At 37.7% G+C, this 21,047-nt stretch overlaps 1 protein-coding gene across 1 annotated transcript; it reads left to right on the plus strand.

Annotated features, from left to right (window-relative positions):
• Positions 1 to 6,165: 6,165 nt before the first annotated feature.
• On the plus strand, positions 6,166 to 12,446 carry LOC135323395 (beta-defensin 29-like). The gene is made up of 2 exons (XM_064496847.1): positions 6,166 to 6,223; positions 12,214 to 12,446. Exons 1-2 carry the CDS (start codon positions 6,166 to 6,168, stop codon positions 12,444 to 12,446), a joined length of 291 nt encoding a protein of 96 aa, XP_064352917.1.
• The last annotated feature ends 8,601 nt before the right edge of the window (positions 12,447 to 21,047 follow it).

Consider the following 21,047-nt stretch of genomic DNA (forward strand, 5'->3'; position numbering starts at 1 on the left):
CAGAGATGGTGGTGATTATCGTGCTTGAGAAGGATTTGGAATGAACACTTTACCTGATGAACTTTACGATCCCTTCATTCTTGAGGCCTGAGGAATATTGTTTTCCCACTGCAAACTCAGTCACAACTAGTATTTGACATGCTATGGAATTTTCATTGTGTTATGTATCCTCCTTTTCCACGGCTGTCTCATCTCTTTCCTTTTTTGAACCCAAACTTCTAAAACTAGTGTTCTCAACTAAGTTCCCTAAGTTCCAGTTTCCTAACTCCACCTCAACTAAGAGAAATCTGGCTTTTATGCTTATCACATCACTGAAAGGGCACAGATTTTACTCACCAATGCCTTCCTTGTTGAAAAACTTTAGCGTTTCTATGTTTTTACCATTTACTTTGCCTCTAGCTACCCATTCACTGCACTGCCCTTAATCCTTCCTTGAAATTCTTGTTTGCCTTGGCTCCTGGTCTCTGCGTGCTACTTTTTTAGCCATTTGGGGGGGGGGGGCGTTCTTCTTCTGTCACCTGCCCCATAATATTTCTTTGCCATCTTTCCTGTCTTCTCTCTTTTTCATCATAGACACTTTACCTGTATTTCTCATTATTAGACAAATGACAATCCCAGCCCAAACCAATGGGTCAAAGTCCATGCACTCATTAAATGACCAATTTATATAGTTGGATTTTAATTTTTATGGGACTTAGAAGCTTAATAGAAAAATTCGATAATGTTGAGAGGTTTGAGATTCAGTGACATTCAGACATGTTTGACAGAGATTAGAGGCTTGGCAGAACCCGGTTTCAAAAAGGGATGCAGACATTTTTGGCAGAAGTAGCATGATTAGACCCAAATTTTAGTGTTTGGAAGAAAGTGTTGGTTCTGGGTTCAGCATTGTAGTTGAAATATAACATTTCTAGACTTTCTACTTTCTATAGTATTTGTAGAGGGAAAACTGTTGTGGGATTCTAGGTTTAAAGAACAGATTCTCATTTCCCTGGTTTCTACATGTCTCAGAGAAAGAAACATGAATATAAAGACAGAAGGGTTTGTCCCCTGTTCCCCATCACTGCTCAGAAGTTGTGAGATTTTGGACAAGTTCTGTATTTACATGTTCAACCCAGACAACATCTCTGAAGTCTAGACTTACATTTTATATTACATATTTGTTATGTCCTCTTGGACTTCTCAGCCATCTGAGACTCAAATGTCCTAAACTGAATTCCAAACCTGTTTGCCTGGCTTTTCCTTTGTTTTTCCTTTTTGATAATCAGCATCTACAATTCGTTCTGTTGCTCAGTTTAGAAACTTGAGAGTCATTCTTGATCCCCCCAGTTCATCTCAAGTCACCATGTTCAAACCATTAAGATGTGCTTTTAGTTCCAACTCTCAGACTGATCTCAATTTAATGATGAGATCAGCTTTGCAAAATCAAAAGTAGAGGATTCACTATTTTGAAACTGAAAAAACTCAACCAATTAAGAGGTCCTTAATGTTTTATTCCCGAGAATGTACATTTTTACTCATTTAGGGATCTTCAGTATCATATTCCCCTTTGCTCTTCTCAAAAGTAATGTGCTTTCCTTTGTTTTCAAGTGTATCTTTGTCTACCTTTGTTTTTGATGGTTATCAGTCTGCCCATCAAATGGTGTCTTTGAAGTCTGTCATTTTATAAGGTCCACCTCATTCTCCCTAGCATAGCATCAGTTCCTGTCATTCTTCCTTCTCGAGTTTCACTCTCTCCATTGCTCATCAACAAAGATCTTATAGGGATGTTAAGCTATATTACGTTATAAAAGAAAGCCTGTAATTTTGATGTGTTAATCAACAGGTGTGAAGTGAATTTCAGCCCCTGGCTGATAAACATTTACCTCCTTACTTCTTGAAAAAGATTTTTTTTAAATATGGAATTTATATTTTACTCAAATTTGAAATATGTCAATTTATCAGTATCAGATATGAAATGCTAATTCAATATGACTGTATCTGAATAACTGAAAATAATAGATACCACCCAAATTAGTAATAAATCATCAAGACCTACATTACTAAAAAAGATTTCTAATAAATGGCAAACACTTAAGATTTTTGAATCTGGCCATTCTTGTGCAACCATTTGGCATAGTTTGTAAGATCCTAAGGAAAGTGGAGGTGGAATACAGAATGCGGACCGAATTCCCATATGGCCTTACTTTCAGATCCTCCTCTGTATTTCCCTCCTGTGGTCCAGGGATTCCACGGTTCCACACTTGAGCTCAGAAATGCTTTGTACTTCAGGTAGGAACCATCAACTGAGTTTGACTATATTTTTTGTCACCTCTGTTAACTCTTATTGTCTGTACCTGAGAAAAATCAGGTCTACTGTTTTTCAGGGCAGACTCTGCTCTGAATGGTCCTCAATCAAATGGTCAAGAAGACAGTTCCATCTCTGTTTAGCTTATTTTAAACTGGTATAATATCACTTAGTATAATTTGGAATTGGTGATTAGAGATTACCTCCAAACTAGTATTTTTTTTTTTTTTGCTTTATTCTGAGGGCAAGATGTTCCAAAATATCTAAGAGAAAAATCTAGAAACCTTCCATTCTGGCCAACAAGATAGTCATGGTATTTGTGGGAAGAAGAGGCTTACAAAAAGAAATCAAAATTCGAAATTCTCTGTTTTACAGATATGTCTAAGAGAGGCTGAAAAATATCATTAATGAAACCCAAAATGGGGAAAAAAGCCTTTTCAGGCACATATAGGTCAAACTCCCCCCTTCAAAAAACTCATTTGTATTGCTGACTTAAAAGCCAACCCATTACCAGAGTTTTCATATACCTCCAGATTTTGTACAGAAAGGTTTCAGAAACTCTACAGTATTGCCTCACTATAAGTTAAGCCCTCAAAGCATTCTTACTATAATTTCCTAGTGTTCAAAAGAATACATCCTAAATAATAGTAAATAGGTGTTATTCCACTTAGATTAAATACACCAAAGGCTTTTCACCAGATTCACTCTATTTTAGGGAAATTGAATCACTTGTTGCTCAAAACATAATAGATGAAAAGAAAGAACTCTCTTCTCAGAGTATGTTTGGGAATACAAAGGCATGGAGGAATTGATTGTATTTTAAACAACAAAACTGAATCTAGAAGGAGGCACTTGAATAGATGCTAACCTTAAATATAGGCAACAAAGCTGTATGTTAACATGTAAGGTAATTTCTAATTTATAGATAAATAGATCTATTCCTTTCAAAGATAAAACAAAATAAAACCAAACACCACCCCCAAACAAAAGCATTTTGGAGCATTACACATGCATTTAAGCTTTTTGAAATAAAACTATATTCAGAAAGGCACTGTTATACCAAAAAATTGTTAAGAAAAATTATCAGACGTTTGGAAATAAGTAAAAGAGATTACTGGGTGTCCTTTCTGTGCAGAGCTAGAAATTATTTTGTGGATCCTCCTGGGATTAGAATTCTATTAAGGGTGTGGTCCTTTGAATGACTTTCCAATGACAAGGCTATTTTATTTATTTATTTATTTATTTATTTTTATTTTTAAAATTTCTTTATTGATTTATAATCATTTTACAATGTTGTGTCAAATTCCAGTGTAGAGCACAATTTTTCAGTTATACATGAACATGTATATATTCATTGTCACATGACTAGGCTATTTTAAAACTTTGTATGGGTAAAGGCCAATTTTCAGAAAACTGATATTGCAAAAATTCTTTTTCGAAAGTCACGCCAACTATTCCCATACGTAACAATGCAAAGAGTCTTGATGCAATTGGATGAACATGATTTCTGTTTGGTGGGAAAGTTTATACTGAATGTTATACTTTACTGCTCTTTAGGATATTAAACAGGTCTATATCTATTTGCAAATTTATTTCAGAATCCTTTCGATTGATTATATTCATCATTGTTCCTCTAAACCAGTCTTAACATCTTACTGGTTTCTTCATTATTCATTAGTCAAATGAAATCATTGACATTTGCTCATTTTATACTCATATGTGTCAGGTTTTTAACTTTACAAACTTTATATTGCACCCTATCCTTTATGACAATAAAGACATACAGGATGAAAGTATTAAACATGTAAAATTTGTATTTGTGCTTTGGTGATTTTTTGAGAGAAAAACAGTAATACTGAATGTCTCAGTATGAAATAATTATGTCAAATTATTTTTAAATTAATAATACATTTTTTCCAGTAGAGTTGTAAAATCTTAAAGAGAAATTTAATTTTGCCTGATGAACCAATCTGTAGATCAGTAACTGGCAAGGTATTTGGATCTCAGATCAAAGTCCCCCCAGTAGATGGACCACTCTGTTGTTGATACAGTCCAATTTATTAGTTTTTTATTTAATGGTAGCATTTTCTGGGTTTTTGAAAAGAAATTCTTTCCTACAATAGGGTCAAGAACATATTAACCTGTATTTTCTGAATACTCAAGTTTGTCTTGTTCATCCTTATAGCTCCAGCTGTTCCCAGATGGTCTGGGATACAGTTGGCACTCAGTAAATATTAGCGGATAAATGAAAGAAATTAACACATTTCAGCCTTGCTTTTGACACCTATAAAGTTTTTAAAAATTTACTTTTTAAATGGAGTTTTTTTTACTGGGACATATTTTTCTTATTTTTTTGTAAGAGGCAGGAATATAACTGCATCTTCCTAAGTATGACCAAATTTTATAGCTCCGCTAATTGACTAGTCTCTTTTTTCTACTGATTTCCCACCTATGTTGATCATACATCAAAATTCTTTATATGCATGATCTATTTCTAGGCTCCCTATTTTGTTCCATTGGTCATTACGTTTATCTCTGCATCAAGATTTCTCTATTTTAACAACTATATAGTCATGTAAGTAGTTCTAATATATGGTAGGTTAAGTCATCATCCCGATGATTTTTCTTCAGAAGTTTCTTGGCAATTTTTGACCTTTTTATTTTCTTACTTCCCGAGTAGTACTGATACTGGTGGTTCACAAAGCACACTTTGAGAACCCATCCTTGGGAACCCAGGGTAAGACAGTTGACGTCGAGTGGTCCTAGAAAGCAGAGTTTTGAATGGTATTTGGAATTGGATTTTCCACTTGTTTGAAAGGAATAGGGATCTTATTATTAGTGGTAAGCAGGGTGCTAATTACCCTTGGCACATAGTAGCATCACTATTACTAAAACTTCCACCTGTTTACATGGGATGAAATTCAGGTGGACAATAATGCATTGCAAGGTCAAGTGGCCACTACACTAGATTAGCATGGGGGCAATAACTAGAAGGAATAGAAGAATAATTAGGATTGTAGTGTAGAGTTGCTGGCAGAAATGAAGCTCCCCTTCTGCCCCACTGGAGAGGGGGCTTCCCCAGGTGAGGGCGCTTTTCCTCCTTCGCTGCTCTGTCCCACCCCATTTCCTTTTTTCTCCTACCTGGTTTTATGAAGATTTACCTTGTGCTTTCAATTGTACAAGATCTTCTGCCAAAGTTCAGTAGGTATTCTGTGAGAATTGTTTTACATGTTGATGTATTTTTGATACATTCACAGGAGAGGGTGAGCTTCCACATTCTTCTATTCTGCCATCTTGAAGCCAATGCATAATGTTTTTTACCTTCCATTTTCCTCCCTTTTCCATCCTCCTTCCCTCAAGTTTCCTTTCATCTTTTTTCTTTTATCTTGATGGCTAATATAGTGCTGGATATGCAGTAAATGCTACTGATTAGTGTGATATACTCTTGACAGGAGTATCAATAAATATATATATATATATATATATATATATATATATATATATATTAAGTTTATTTAATTCTTATAACTACATATTCATTTTTTTGTTTAGTTGATTGAGTGATTCTCTCATTCATTCCAATTTGTCTTACACAAAATGCAAACTGGCTCTACTTTTACTTTGTCTCTTACTGGGAAGGAAGGCCCACCTCATTGTGGGTGCTGGCAAAGCTCCTACACTCACACAGAGTGTCCAGGATAAAGTATGGAATACATGTTATCTTTTTGCCTCACTGACTTCAGGTATGTCCCATCCTTATTAGTTCACTGCCCACAAACTTGGCCTACTTCTGAAACTAATAAAGCAAGACACTGTCCTGCTGCAAAGACTTCTATTCTGTCCTCCTTGGGTGCTCTTTATTCTCTCAGGACTTGGCAGTTATGAAGCCTTATTTAATGACCATTGTCATCCTTCTGATCCTGGTTCATAAGACATCAGGTAACTTAAGCTACTCTCAAAGGTTCTGGAGTCCTGCATGTGGTTTGGTAATTCTGGTAACCTTGAGTAGGCAACTTAGGGTGTTAACCCCAGGTTCATGTCACGCCAGAGTCTTACTGGCTTTGTAATGTTATGATCCATTTAAGAGTTTTGTGCTTCTGGGTGAAGTAATGGTGGAGAGAATTGGACATAAGAGTATATTAAGATGGTAATGTCATTGAAATGACAAGTTGGGACATGTGTTAGGTGTGAGGAATTGAGTCCAAGTTGAGAATTTATAAAATCAATCAAGGGGTTACTTTGGAGATTGGGAAATGAATTGTGGTGCAAAGAAGATAAAACCTTTTGGTTGGAGTGATGGTAGAAAAATAAATAGTGATTTATTGGAAGTGAGGGATTGTATTTATGGAATCAGGGGGGCTGGTGGTTTGAAATAGGAAGAGATGGAACTGCTATTTGTGACTCAATGGATCTTGCAGTGAAGTTGTGAGAAGCTGGGAGTAGATGGGATTTCCATATGGGCTGTTTGTTAGATTGAAGCTGGATATTGGTGTTGGTTGGCTTGATTAGTATTGTGTTTGTCCTGGGCTTGGGGCTTGGGCGGGCATAGGATAGAGGTAAAGCTGGGATTTGGAGTTAGTTTTTTCAGGTGTTTGTTTCAAGGAGGTTGACTGTGAGGTTGCTATAGATAGAATTTGGGTTAGTCTAGGGTACAGGTTGGTTGGATTTGAATGAGATCCCCTGAGATGATCACAGCTGGGCAGTCAATCATCTCTGGATTAAATATATCCAATGATCTTTCCCCATTCTTCAAAAACGTCCTTGAATGTGGCTATCATTAACCATAAATAGCCTTAGATGCAGGAGAGGGCAGTGAAGGTAAATAAAACTGGGAGTCTCTAATGTTTCCAGATCCCTTAAAACCTTGGCTTGTCAAGTAAATATGCTCTCACCTTGCACCCCAGAATACGACAGAAACATAGGAGAAGCTTTAACTAACCCTGTAGACAACCAGAATTGTTACTTCTTTCTTGGGCCTGAGCTCAGAGTTACTATGTTTAGCCTTTTCTCTTCTTTCGCCTCCTTCCTCCTCTCCTGCTCCATCACTCCCTTTCTTCTTACTCTCTAGCCTCCTGTCCCCCTATTTCTTGACCTATTTTACCTTCTTCCTTGAGGTATACTTGTTCCCATGTGCAGTAAAACAGTCAAATAGTATTGGTCACAGAAGTGGGTTTACAAATAAAAGGAAGGCAGAACTTCATTCTTCAAGAACTATAAAAAGTTTTGCTTCCTTAATGATTATTTAATATATACATCTGCAACAATTCATTTCCAGGAACTATTTTGACCAATCTACTCCAATAAGAAAATCAAAGCCTACTTGATCTTCTTGAAAGCCAAGACTGTCATAAATATCTGTATCTCTCATTTAATCTAAATGCTTTATTTACTTCCTTAGTAAATGTCTATTGAATTAATTAATATATGAATGATTTATGACTAAATAAATAAAAATAGTGGGCCATAGAAATGTAGATGAGTGGGCAAAATGTTTGAAGTTTGGAGAGGATAAATTTTGGGGTGTCCAGTGTGCAGGATATAAATGCATTAGATATGTTTGGGCTCTGGGTGGAGCTGGGAAAGTTCTTGTTTGCTGATGTAGTCGGTACTTGATTTAACATCTCTTAAATTGATCTTGAAGTAAAGATCATAAAATGCATCTTCAGGGGATGTGGTATGGGAAATACCTAGATGTGAGTATTAGGAGGTCAGGATTAGGAAGAGTTGAGGAATTCACATCACGTAGAGGTATATTATAATTGGGCACAGCGGGGGCAACTCTTGCAAAGTATCCTTCCCCAAGCCTACTGAATCTCCGGAGAAGGACAACATCATGAACTAATAAATGTATATTGAGAGTTCTAGGAGAAGAAAGGAGCAGAGAGTTTACTTGAAGAAATAATGGCTGTAAACTTCCCAAATTTGAGGAAAGACATGGGTATACAAATATAAGAAGCAAAAAGAAAATCCAAGTAGGATAAACTCAAAGAGATCCACTGAAACAGATTATAATAAAACTACAAAAGTCAAAGCCAAAAAGACAATCTTGAAATAAGCAAGAGAAAAGCAAATTGCCACGTACAAGGGATTCTCAATAGTTGTCCATAGACTCTTAGGATCTGTTCATTTTGTTTCTTTTTGCTCTTTGAACTTGATAATTTCAGATGTCCTTCTTCAGGTTTGCTGATTCTTTTATCTGCCTCTTTGAGTCTGTTGTTAAACCTTTCTAGTGACATTCATTTCAGTTATTCTTTTGCAGCTCCAGATTTTCTGTTTAATTCTTTTAATTTTTTTCTCTGTTGTATTTTCATTTTGTTTATTTTTTTCCCTGATTTTGCTAGATGTCTGTTTTTGTTCCTCTTTAGCTCATTAAGAATATTTGAGACAGTTGTTTTAAGTCTGTAAAATAAGTTTGAGACCTGTGTTTCTTTAGGGTAAGTTTCTGGAGATTTATTTTGTTTCTTTGAATGGACCATGTTTCCTGTACTTTGCATGCCTTGAGATCTTTTACTGAAAACTGGGTATTTAAAAAAACCAAAAAACCACAGTTCTCTCTTCCAGTGTTTGATACAGGCTCTATTTAGGGGTAGATCTTCATTAATCAGTCCACTGTGAAAGCTCAAGTTCCTCTCTGGTATTTTCTGAGAATGTGTTTTCCCTAAGCCTGTGCGTGTGTTTCCTCTTATCCCAATTTTCCCATATATATGGCTGCTTTTAAATGTCTTAATTTCCCTTACTCTCATTTGTTTATTCTTAAGGCCTTAGGTGTTCTATTGTATTCCTCTTTCCATAATCTCTTGTTCTAAGGCACCTATGGGACTATAGTCCCCTGAAAGTTTCACAAGCTTCAGTGCACACCACTGCCTTCAGCAGCCTCTAACTCGATATCCAAACTATGCCATCATTTCCATCAATGCTCTTAGTCAAGCAAGGCAGAAACAAGTCCCTCAGGCAGCCGACACACAGGCCAGAATATTGTAAGCAAATTCCACTTTTTTTCTTCCATCCTGAGGGAGGAGATGGGAGTTGAGTAACTTCCTCCTGACCATGCTATGCTGCACCAAGGAGTGGGCGGAGCAAGGGTGAGCAAAATTGCTACAAATGTTTCTAGCATTCTGAGTGTGGCTTTTCCTTGGTTAGGTGTTTGCTTGATTGCTGAAGCTTCTTAACTGGTTACTAGAGTTCCCACAAAGCTACTTTGGTCCTCAAAATATTTATTTGATGTTTCTGTGGGGGAAATGAGGGCCTGCAGCTTCCTAGTCCACCATCTTGCTGATGTAACTAACTCCAGAAGCTTTGAGTCATGTAGACCAGAACTTAAATCTTGGCTCTCACCTTTACCAATCTGGTGACCTTAGCAGGAACATGGTCTCTTTTTGTACTTCAGTTTTCTGATTTGAAAACTGGAGATAATTACCGGTTGTTGTAAGTTTTCACTGAAGCAACATATAAAAACTCTTGGCACTAGTAGTGTTAAACGTTTGATAATAGTTTTTATTTTCTTTCTAAAGACCTCTTTTTCTTTTGAGAAACCCATATATTTCTAATAATTAATGCTTATAGAATATGTTAGGGACTGTATCACTAAAGGATTTTCAGACAAAAGTCTTTTATACACATGTATATATCTGAGTGACTGTTTCGTTGTCATGTCCATTGATACATAGTTGTTGAACTCACACCAATAGGTGTGTACAGTAAGCCCATATGTCCATACTCAGTTTGCACGTGATTGTGGATCTGTGAATAAACTGAGTTGTACATATGTATCCATGCCAATGTGACCTCTGATACACTGTAGCTGTTTCTGGGTTGGGTGGCAATGCCCAAATGGTTTCAAGTGTAGTATAGATTTATCAATAAAAAAATGCTAAAAAATAAGTGGTCTATTATTACTGCCATTGTAAAGATGAGAACAATGGAGAGACAGAGAGCTTAAGCTACTTGTCCAAAGACAAGATCTAATAAACGACAGAGCCCAGGTTTGAATCTAGATTTTTTTTTTATTAATTTATAATCATTTTACAATGTTGTGTCAAATTCCAGTGTAGAGCACAATTTTTCAGTTATACATGAACATGTATATATTCATTGTCACATTTTTTTTCTCTGTGAGCTACCATAAGATCTTGTATATATTTCCCTGTGCTATACAGTATAATCTTGTTTATCTATTCTACAATTTTGAAATCCCATCTATCCCTTCCCACCCTCCGCCCCCTTGGCAACCACAAGTTTGTATTCTACGTCTATGAGTCTGTTTCTGTTTTGTATTTATGCTTTGTTTGTTTTTGTTTTTTTAGATTCCACATATGAGCGATCTCATATGGTATTTTTCTTTCTCTTTCTGGCTTACTTCACTTAGAATGACATTCTCCAGGAGCATCCATGTTGCTGCAAATGGCGTTATGTTGTTGGTTTTTATGGCTGAATAGTATTCCATCGTATAAATATACCACCTCTTCTTTATCCAGTCATCCGTTGATGGACATTTAGGCTGTTTCCATGTCTTGGCTATTGTAAATAGTGCTGCTATGAACATTGGGGTGCAGATGTCATTTTGGAGTAGGGTTCCTTCTGGATATATGCCCAGGAGCGGAATTCCTGGGTCATACGGTAAGTCTATTCCTAGTCTTTTGAGGAATCTCCATACTGTTTTCCACCGTGGCTGCACCAAACTGCATTCCCACCAGCAGTGTAGGAGGGTTCCCTTTTCTCCACAGCCTCTTCAGCATTTGTCATTTGTGTATTTTTGAATGATGGCCATTCTGACTGGTGTGTGATACCTCATTGTAGTTTTGATTTGCATTTCTCTGATAATTAGTGATATTGAGCATTTTTTCATGTGCCTACTGATCATTTGTATGTCTTCCTTGGAGAATTGCCTGTTTAGGTCTTTTGCCCATTTTTGGATTGGGTTGTATGGTTGTTTCTTATTGAGTCGTATGAGCTGCTTATATGTTCTGGAGATCATTTGTCGGTTTCACTTGCAAAATTTTTTTCCCATTCCGTAGGTTGTCTTTTTGTTTTACTTATGGTTCCTTTGCTGTGCAGAAGCTTGTAAGTTTCATTAGGTTCCATTTGTTTATTCTTGTTTTTATTTCTTCTAGGCGAACATTTTTGAGATGTCTGTCAGATAATGTTTTGCCTATATTTTCTTCTAGGAGGTTTATTGTATCTTGTCTTATATTTAAGTCTTTGATCCATTTTGAGTTTATTGTTGTGCATGGTGTAAGGGAGTGCTCTAGCTTCATTGCTTTGCATGCTGCTGTCCAGTTTTCCCAGCACCATTTGCTGAATAGACTGTCTTTATTCCATTGTATATTCTTGCCTCCTTTGTCGAAGATTAGTTGACCAAAATTTGTGGGTTCATTTCTGGGCTCTCGGTTCTGTTCCATTGGTCTCTATGTCTGTTTTGGTACCAATACCATGCTGTCTTGATGACTGTAGCTCTATAGTATTGTCTGAAGTCTGGGAGAGTTATTCCTCCAGTCTCTTTCTTTCTCTTCAGTAATGCTTTGGCAATTCTAGGTCTTTGATGGTTCCATATAAATGATTTGTTATATTTGTTATATTATTATGGTTTGTTCTAGTTCTGTGAAGTACGTATGGGTAATTTGATAGGGATTGCATTAAATCTGTAGATTGCCTTGGGCAGTGTGACCATTTTAACAATATTGATTCTTGCAATCCAAGAGCATGGGATATCTTTCCATTTTTTAAAGTCTTCTTTAATTTCCTTAATCAGTGTTTTATAGTTTTCCATGTATAAGTCTTTCACCTCCTTGGTTAGATTTATTCCTAGGTATTTTATTACTTTGGGTGTATTTTAAATAGATTATTTTTATTACAGCTCCCATGCACTTAAAATTTTATATCTTCCGTTATCATGATCACATAGAGACTAACCATAGCCATATTTTCCCCAGGAAGCATGAAGACATTACCCAAACAACAGAAGACAGAGGATTTTGGAAGTACGTGTGAGGGAGGTGAAGGATTATGCAGAAGGAAATGCAGAGCAAATGAAGCTGAAATACACTACTGTGCAAATGGCAAAAAGTGCTGTGTGAAATCATATGCAACCATTCTTTCTAATGTAGTAGAGAATAACATTGACTGGTCAAAATTTTGGATCACCACTAGTCAACCTACTTACTGAAGATTCTCAACCTTTTCCCTTTATTAAAATCTTCCTGTCAATTTTTTTCACTATAAAATTTCATTCCAGCCTCCTCTGTCTGTCTTTTACACTATGAATATTCATGATTAGGGGAGGGAGGTCGGGTGGGAGCCATAGAATTTGGTAAAAGACTCTAGTCTAAAAAGCAAATAAAATGCTGGGATTGTTCAGTAGATGTAGAGGGTACAGAGGAAGGAGATTATATTTTACCTTGCTTGCTTACCACAGAGAGTGAAAAAGACATAAGGAGGCACTTCAAAAAACTGGGTATCTAAATGGCCACTAAACATATGATAGGGTGTCAAAACTCATTAGCTATCAAGTAAAAGTCAAAGCATCAGTGAGATGTTATTTAGCATATGCCAAATGGCTGAACATGTGATGATTCCATATGTTGCTAAGAATGTGGAGGAACTGGAACCTTCATAAATTGCTGGTAAGTATATAAATGAAAAATTGGACACATAAAGTTCATATGCTTCACTATACCCACTTTAAGCACATACATAACTGAAATGAGTACACATGTTCATCAAAAGGCATGTAGAAGAACATTCATAAAAGCATCTTCTTATCCCTAAAGTACATCAACAGGAAAATAAATACACTACATTACAATGAAAATGAATAGACTGTTTCTCCACACAATAACATGGGTCAATCTCAATAACACAATGATGAGTAAAGAAATCCATGACTCCCTTTTACATGGAGTTTAAAACTAAGAAAAATAGTAATATGGCGTTAGAAATCAAGATAGTGATAACCTCTGCAAAGGAAAAAGAAGTGAACTTCCATAATGCTGGTAAAGTTTATTTCTTGACCTGAATATTCGTTACACAGGCTTGTCAGTTTTGTGATAATTCATCAGACTTAATCCTTTTGCACTGCTTTGTGCAAACCTCTAGCCAGGGTCACCAAGAAGAAAAGAGAAGAACCCAAATAAACAAAATAAGAAATGAAAAAGGAGAAATAACAACCAAAACCACAGTAACACAAAAAATCATAACAAAAATACGATGAAGTTATATGCCAACAAATTGGACAACCTAGAAGAAACGGACAAGTGTCTGTAAACATTCAACCTGCCAAAACTAGTCAAGAAGAAACAGATCATTTGAACAGACTAGTCACTAGAGATGAAATAGAATCCGTAATAATAATAATAATAAAAATCTCCCTGCAAACAAAAGGCCAGGACAAGATAGCTTCACTGGGGAAGTCTACAAAAAAAAAATACAAAAAAAAAACTTATGTGGAGCTTTCTCAAACTTTTCCAAAAGTTTGAAGAGGAGGGAACACTCCCAAAGTCATTCTATGAAGCCTCTATCACCCTGATACCAAAACCAGACAAAAACACCACAAAAAACAAAATTACAGGCCAATATCTTTGATGAACATAGATGCAAAAATTCTCAACAAATTAAATCCAGTATTTAAAATGTTTCAATAAGTGTTAACCAAAATACGAGAGAGCCAAAACTGCATGTAATTATGCAAAAATGCTAAGTTCTTTCAGTTTGAAGGGATGATTTGTATTTTTTTTCCTATTTGTTCCTTTGTGTATTTTCTAAATGATTTCAGTGAACAAAAATGATTTTTCTTCCTTATTTCATGATTTAACTCTAACCCTCCAGTCCACTGGTCTTAGTTATATATTTGAGGCTACCTGGAATGTGTGTTTCCTCTTCAGCATGACATTCCACATGTACAACAGAGGGCCAAATCCTAAACATTCCACACGTAACATTTCTTCCTAGTTTCTTTTTGCTATTTCCCCAGATTTATGGTTATTTATGGTCTTATGGCCTGATTCTACAGCTCTTCAGTAGTTCTGAAATAGGAGTTTCTTGATACTGAAGGCAGAGGAGTCAGTAGGACAAATTAAGTACAGAACTGTGTGCATCTCTGCTTCTGGATTTTATTGACTTCTCTAGGAGTCTGGGGATAGGTAATGAGGTGGAGAGGCAAAGAATATTGTGTTACCTGGGACAGGACTTCATTTGCCGGCAGCACTAGATATTCACTCTTTAGAGTCAACAGGCTCAGATTCTCTCAGCGGAGGCTGAAGCCTTGAAAGAGAAGTTATCCCCCTAGCAGAAGTGTACTGAGTTATGGAAAGAGATCTACTCATACAAAGAAGCTTTTTTCTGTTACTCCTTCTCCACCCCCACCAGCTGCACTATGGACCTTACAATATTTTCCCACAATTAGCCATCTTTTCCGTAGCAGAATTTGTTATTCTAAATTGACATCTGTTAAATTTATGTATTTCCACCACCTTTAAAAAAAAAACCATAGGACTATAAAAAAATTAATAACAGAAACTTCAGTTAAATGGAGTTGGGAGACCAGAAAAGGGAGTTCTCACACACCGCTAGCATGGGAGGAAGGAGGAAGAAACACTCCTCTTCTTTCCTGGGAAGGACTTAGCCTCTGAAAAGCCATAGACTCTTCGTTTACTAGAACCCTCTCAACTTCCTTTTCCTCTTTATAAAAGTTCTCCTCCCCTTGTCCTGTAAGGAGGACTTGCACATGACTCATTTTGGTTGCAGGCTCTGAACTGCAATTCTCTGCTGATCCCAAATAAATCCATTTTTGCCTGAGAACTATCAGGCAATCTATTTGTTTCACGTCAACAGGACATATACAGTAAAAAGATGATGCCTCTCCTTTTTGAAATCCAGGACCACTACCTGTCTCATATGTAAGCTCTGATGAGGAACAAACACATTGTTAATATTTTGAGCAACATGGGGATACATATTGGAATCAGATTCCTGCAAGGAAGTTAATAATCTGCTTCTCCTTCATCTTCATTTACAGAATGGGAAACTGAGGTCCAGAAACATTAAATGATGCACCTCAAGTCACATGTTAGAAAGAAATGGGGGTGAGATGGGAATGCATGCCTGTGACACTCTATCCCACGTTCTTCCCACTTCAAACCATTGATGACAAAATTCACTTCTCTCTATACGTCTGCCATCCTCCAATAAGCTGTACCACAGAAGATGCTAAATGTGATTATAACCTGAACTCCCCCAGTTCAAGCTGTATTACATCTATTAAGTGACAAACGTGACCAGAGAGTCATTGAGAAGGAGTGAGATCTTTTCTATGTGTTTGTGGATACAAGAAGCATAGGCTATCTTGGAACTCTGTATACTCATTAGTAATGTTCCTTTAGCAGCAGTAAACATGTCAGATACAAAACCTCACTTTGGGTGAAACTGGACAAAATCTTTTCCCTTGGCCAGACTGGTTAAGAAATTTTTCTCAGTTCCTTGTAGAAGAGAAGACTGGAAACCAGGGACAAATAACAACATGCATTCTATTAAATGTAAGTTAACTCATGCTATGATAGCATACATCTCAGAGACTTTATTGCTAGATATTAGATTTTCTCAAAATGCGCAAAGTTACATAGTTACAGCTGACCCTCCCAAAGTTACAGTAAAGATGATAATGGTGCGATGTGGCACTTACTGAGGACATATGTGCTGGGCACTCTTCACAGCACTTATTTTAACCCTTTAATTCTACTTTAAAAAGCACTATTATTGTTATAACTTTATAAATGGGGGCCATAAAAATTAAATGACTTGCCCAACATCCAAGGCTGTTTGGTTCTTCAGCCTGCATTTCTAATCACCAATCTTCAGTGCCTCTTCTAAGTCCTCAGGAGCACAGCCCTCATGTTCTTTAATGGATTAGAAGCCCCTGTTCAGGCAGGGACCACATTGGTCTAATTTGTTGCTCTATCCTCAGACTGTGTCACTGATCCTAGCACAGAGTGGATGCTTAAGAAAATGATTCTTTGGTGCTGAATGGTGTTGACAACTCAATGCTGTGGCATTCCCATTTTCCATCCCATCCTAAGTGTGGGACAGAGCTGCTCTTTGGTTCTCCACAGCCCAGCAGAATCTGCCTGGGATGTTTAGTGAGACTTTACTAAAGAGTATATAACATAAAATAACTTGCCACTACCATGTGCATCTGCCATAAACTCTCTCACCTCTGCTTCTATTTCTCTTTTCAAACCTCTCTACCTGTTCAGCAAGTAGAATGTGTGTGTGTAGCATACGTGCATGTGTGTAAGAGAGAGGGAGGGAATGAGACAGAGAAAGAGGAAGAAGGAGAGAGAGACAGCAAGAGAGGGAGATCTTTCATTTCCCCGCATTTCCCAATTCAGATTGCCAGACTGAACTAATTCAAGGATGACTGACTGACTGACTGACTGACCGACACTGGGAATATCCTCCATTTTCTAACCCTAACCCTAACCCTAACCCTGGGAGGAGGCTGCTCCCTCAGCTTCTGCCTGTGGAGGGCTATCATTGGGTTCTTATGGGCTGGTCAAAAGACCAACATTAAGATCACTGTTGTGCTTATAATCCCTTGACTAGGTATTAAACCTATTCTTTCTTCTTCAACCAAAACAGTAAAATAAGTTTGTGCATATCAACATCTGAGTCATCAAACGTGGCCAGACATTTCTGAACTTAAGCTTATTCTAAGACCAAGAACTACCTTATCTATTGACAATTCGTATCCAAGGAACACAACCTAGTTATGAGATGAGTTATTTTGGTGTCTGGAGAGAGCAGAACATTCACAAGCTTATTTCTACCTCTTGTGGTAAAATGACTCCCCCAAAATGGCTGCTGCCATCACCATCTATGTCCCCAGGGGGAGTCCAAGTTGCCTCCTGCCTCTCCAAGAGGTTCCCCAAGATTTATAGTAAAGATTACAGCAGAAATAAAGAGACTAGCAAGACAATTGAAAAGATTAATGAAACTAAGAATTGGTTTTTTCAAGACATAAACAAAATAACAAAGCTTTAGTTAGGCTTAACCAAGTAAAAAGAGAGAAGATATATTACACCATACACAAAACTCAACTGAAAATTGATTAATGATTTAAATGTAACATCTGAAACCATAAAACTATTAGGAGAAAACACAATGGAAAGTTACGTGAAATTAGTCTTGCAATAAATTTTGTGGATTTGACTCTAAAAACATAGGCAACTGATGCAAAAACAAGCAAGTGTGACTACATCAAACCAAAAAAGCTCTCTGCATAGCAAAGGAAATAATCAACCAACTGAAAATGCAATCTCCAGAATGGGAGAAAATATTTGAAAACATACATCTGATAAGTAGTTAATATCCAAAACATATAAAAAGCTCATACAATTCAGTAGCAAAAAAAAGTCAAGTCATCCTATTAAAAAAAGGGCAAGGGGGCTGAACTGACATTTTCCCAAAGAAGACAGCTAAAGGGTCCACAAGCATGTGAAGAAGCACTCAACATCACTAATTGTCAGGGAAATCTAAGTCAAAACCACAGTGAGATACCCAACCTGTTAAGATGGCAAACACAATTCTGGGTTAATACCTGAAGGAAATGAAAACGGTTTTTGAAAACATTATCTTGAAGAGGTATGTACACTCCCTTGATCACTGCAGCATTATTCACAATAAGCCAAGATATGGAAACAATCTACGTGTCTGTTGATGGATGAATGGATAAAGAAAATGTGATATATACATATGTACACATATACTACAAGTACACATATACACATTGGAGTATTGTTCAGTATTAAAAAGGAGGAAATCCTGCCAGCTTGGACAATATGTTGATAGATGGACACGGAGAACATTATGCTAAGTGAAATAAGTCAGATACAGAAAACAAATAAGGTATAATTTCACTTACATGGTGAATCTAAATTAGTTGAACTCATGGAAGAAGAGAGCAGAAAGGTGGTTGCTAGGGCTTGGGAGAGGGCAGATGAAATGGAGACATGCAGGTCAAAGGGCACAAAATTTCAGTAAGGAGATGAATAAGCACTGGGAACCTGGTGTGCAACATGGTAACTATAATCACTAACACTTAACTGTATATCTGAAATTTGCTAAGAAGGTAGATCTTAAGTGTTCTCACCTTTTTAAAAAAGAAAAAGACAACTATATGAGGCAGTGGGTGTGTTAATTAACTTGATTATGTACACATATATCAAATCATCACACTGTTATCTCAAATATATACAATTTTTATTTGTAAAAAATTAAAAGTAAATAAGATTCCCCTGCGGGCGGGGAAGAAATGAATACACAGGCTGAGACAGGGCACAAGTACTGCTTAGGTGTCGCTTAGAGAGAAACATAAGTCTGGTTTGCAAGAAGCTTCTCAGCAAAATGCGAAGCCTATAAAAAAGGTCAAGAAACAGATTAATTGTCAAGAACACAAGTTGCTTGTGAGGTCCACTGGTGGTGACTGACAGGGAGACGATGGAGGTGAGCAGGGAATTATCGTAAAGGGAGTTTAGAACTGATTCCTGTACTCGCCGTACAGCTTTTGAAAGGTTTGGAAGGAAAAACAAAAAGCTCAGATTTGGGTTTTAGGAACAATCCCCTGGCAATGCTCCATACTATTGCTCTGCCTGCCTCTATGATTTTAGTTTCCTTTATTCACTCCCTCCCTCACTCTACTCCAGACACACTTGACTTTTTGCTCTTCCTAAGACACCGAGCACTCTTCTTCCTCAGAGTCTTCACCCTTGCTCTTCTCTGCCTGGAAGATTCTAGATAGCCACGTGGCCCACTTCCTCAGTCCCTGTAGTTTTCTACTCAACGTCACTTCCTCAGAGAGTCCTTCCTGAATAACCTGTTCAAAACAGGCACACATACACACACACCATACACCATATTATTCTCTATCCCTTATCCTGCTTTATTTTTCTTTATAGTACTTGTCCCCACCTGGCCTTATATGTCTGTTGTCTCTGTCCCCAGTCGGAGTGCCAGGATGCTGCTTTCTTCCCCTCCTAGACCCAGCGCCCAGCACTGTGCCTTGTCAACAGATCCACATCCAGCAACTCAGCAGTCGTCCCTGCAGAATCTGAGAGCTGGATCACGCAGACTCGGTTGGCAGCATTTGGACACTGGGCTTCTCCCAGACTGTCTAGCTATTTCCAGATGTTTCCAATCATCGGAGGTCTTTCCAATTAGTTTAAACCTGCTGCCCTGCAATTTCCACCCAAGACTTTTAGTTCTGCCCTCTAGGCCTGCACAGAACATGTCCTTCAGAAGATAACAACCGTAACTCTCTTCAGGCCATGACTGTTTTTCAGGTGAAGCAGGCTTCTTCTTCCTTCATTACTCAGGCCTTGATCCTCTGGGATGACAGAAAGAACATGGGCTCTGGGGACAGGTAAACCAGATCTGAGTCCACCCCTCACCCTACACACTGTGTAACCCTGAGCAATTCATATCTACCTGGGACAGATCAAGGATCTATGAAGATTCGAAGGGACCATGTGTGTAAAGTTTATGTCATAGTTACTGAGAGACAGTGAGAGTTCAGTGGATGGCTTCAAGCTCACTGCTTTCCTGGAGAACACATTACCTGGATATTAAGGGCAAAACAGACCTCCTGAACCCCATCAGGCTGTCTCTAGTATCTGCCAACTGCACAAAGAAGACAGTGTAATAGAAGAACACTGGATCCATCAAAAGGTGAAAAATAACCATAAAACAGACCAACGACCCCCAAAAAGAAAATCCAGTGGACTCACAGACAGACTTCCTGATGGAGTCAAGGCAGCGCCCCTTCTACACCCTCTTTGCTGCTCTGTTCTTCAGGACTAGAGTCCAAGAAAGGCCCAGAAGCAGCTAATATCAAAGATTTGGAGTAGGCAATGAACATATATATGTTCATGTATAACTGAAAAATTGTGCTCTACACTGGAATTTGACAGAACATTGTAAAATGATTATAAATCAATAAAAATGTTAAAAAAAAAAGATTTGGAGTAGGAATTAAGGAGAAAAATGCAGAGTTAAAAAGAGCTGGACTAAGAGTTGGGTTATAAGTGCTCTCAGTCTTTTCTTTCTTGCCCACAGTGTGACCCTAGGCAAGACCCTTCTCTTCCACCCGGTGGGCCTGCATTTTCTCAGCTGACAAATGCCAATTCTGAGGATATAAGTGAATACCATCCATGTATCCATTCATTCATTCATTCATTCATTCATTCATTCATTCATTCATTCATTGTTTTCAACAGATGTTCACTGCACAGTCCGGACACACAGAAATCAAAGCCAGTCCCTGATTTCAGGGGTCTCACTGTCTGTTACACATTGCTCTTGACAGTGTCAGTCTGATAGAGGAGATGAACTAGAAAAAGACTTAGTTCCAGCTTCTCGCGATAGACATTATGATAGAAAGAAGGAAGCAGAGAGGCTGTGAGAACCTAAGAGAAGGGGGCTAAACTTCCCAAGGACAGGAGCGGGAAAGGCTTCTTGGAATGTGGGCCCATTCTCTCCGCAATGCCACAGACTTTTGTAGGACTCATATGTCCTCTCCTAATGCCTTCCACTTTCCCAGCTGAAGTCTAATCTAGAAAAGGATTCTGAACACTGGATGGTCTATTCACATTGCTGACTTGTAGCCTGATGTCCTGGGTGGTGGAACATTCCGCCCTTCTCTGACTTATTGTCCATGACTCAGCCCTACCCAGGTCAATAAAACACAGAGTGAAAACCTACCCTCCCTAGCACATTCAGT

Source organism: Camelus dromedarius, chromosome 18 (assembly GCF_036321535.1).
Source record: "Camelus dromedarius isolate mCamDro1 chromosome 18, mCamDro1.pat, whole genome shotgun sequence".
Classification (NCBI taxonomy): Eukaryota; Metazoa; Chordata; class Mammalia; order Artiodactyla; family Camelidae; genus Camelus; species Camelus dromedarius.

Bases quoted from the DNA above. Each gene is read 5' to 3' on its own strand.
- LOC135323395 (XM_064496847.1), top strand. From the start codon at position 6,166: ATGAAGCCTTATTTAATGACCATTGTCATCCTTCTGATCCTGGTTCAT. The intron at 6,224-12,213 runs GTAACTTAAGCT...TATTTTCCCCAG, and splicing joins CCTGGTTCATAAGACATCAG to GAAGCATGAAGACATTACCC.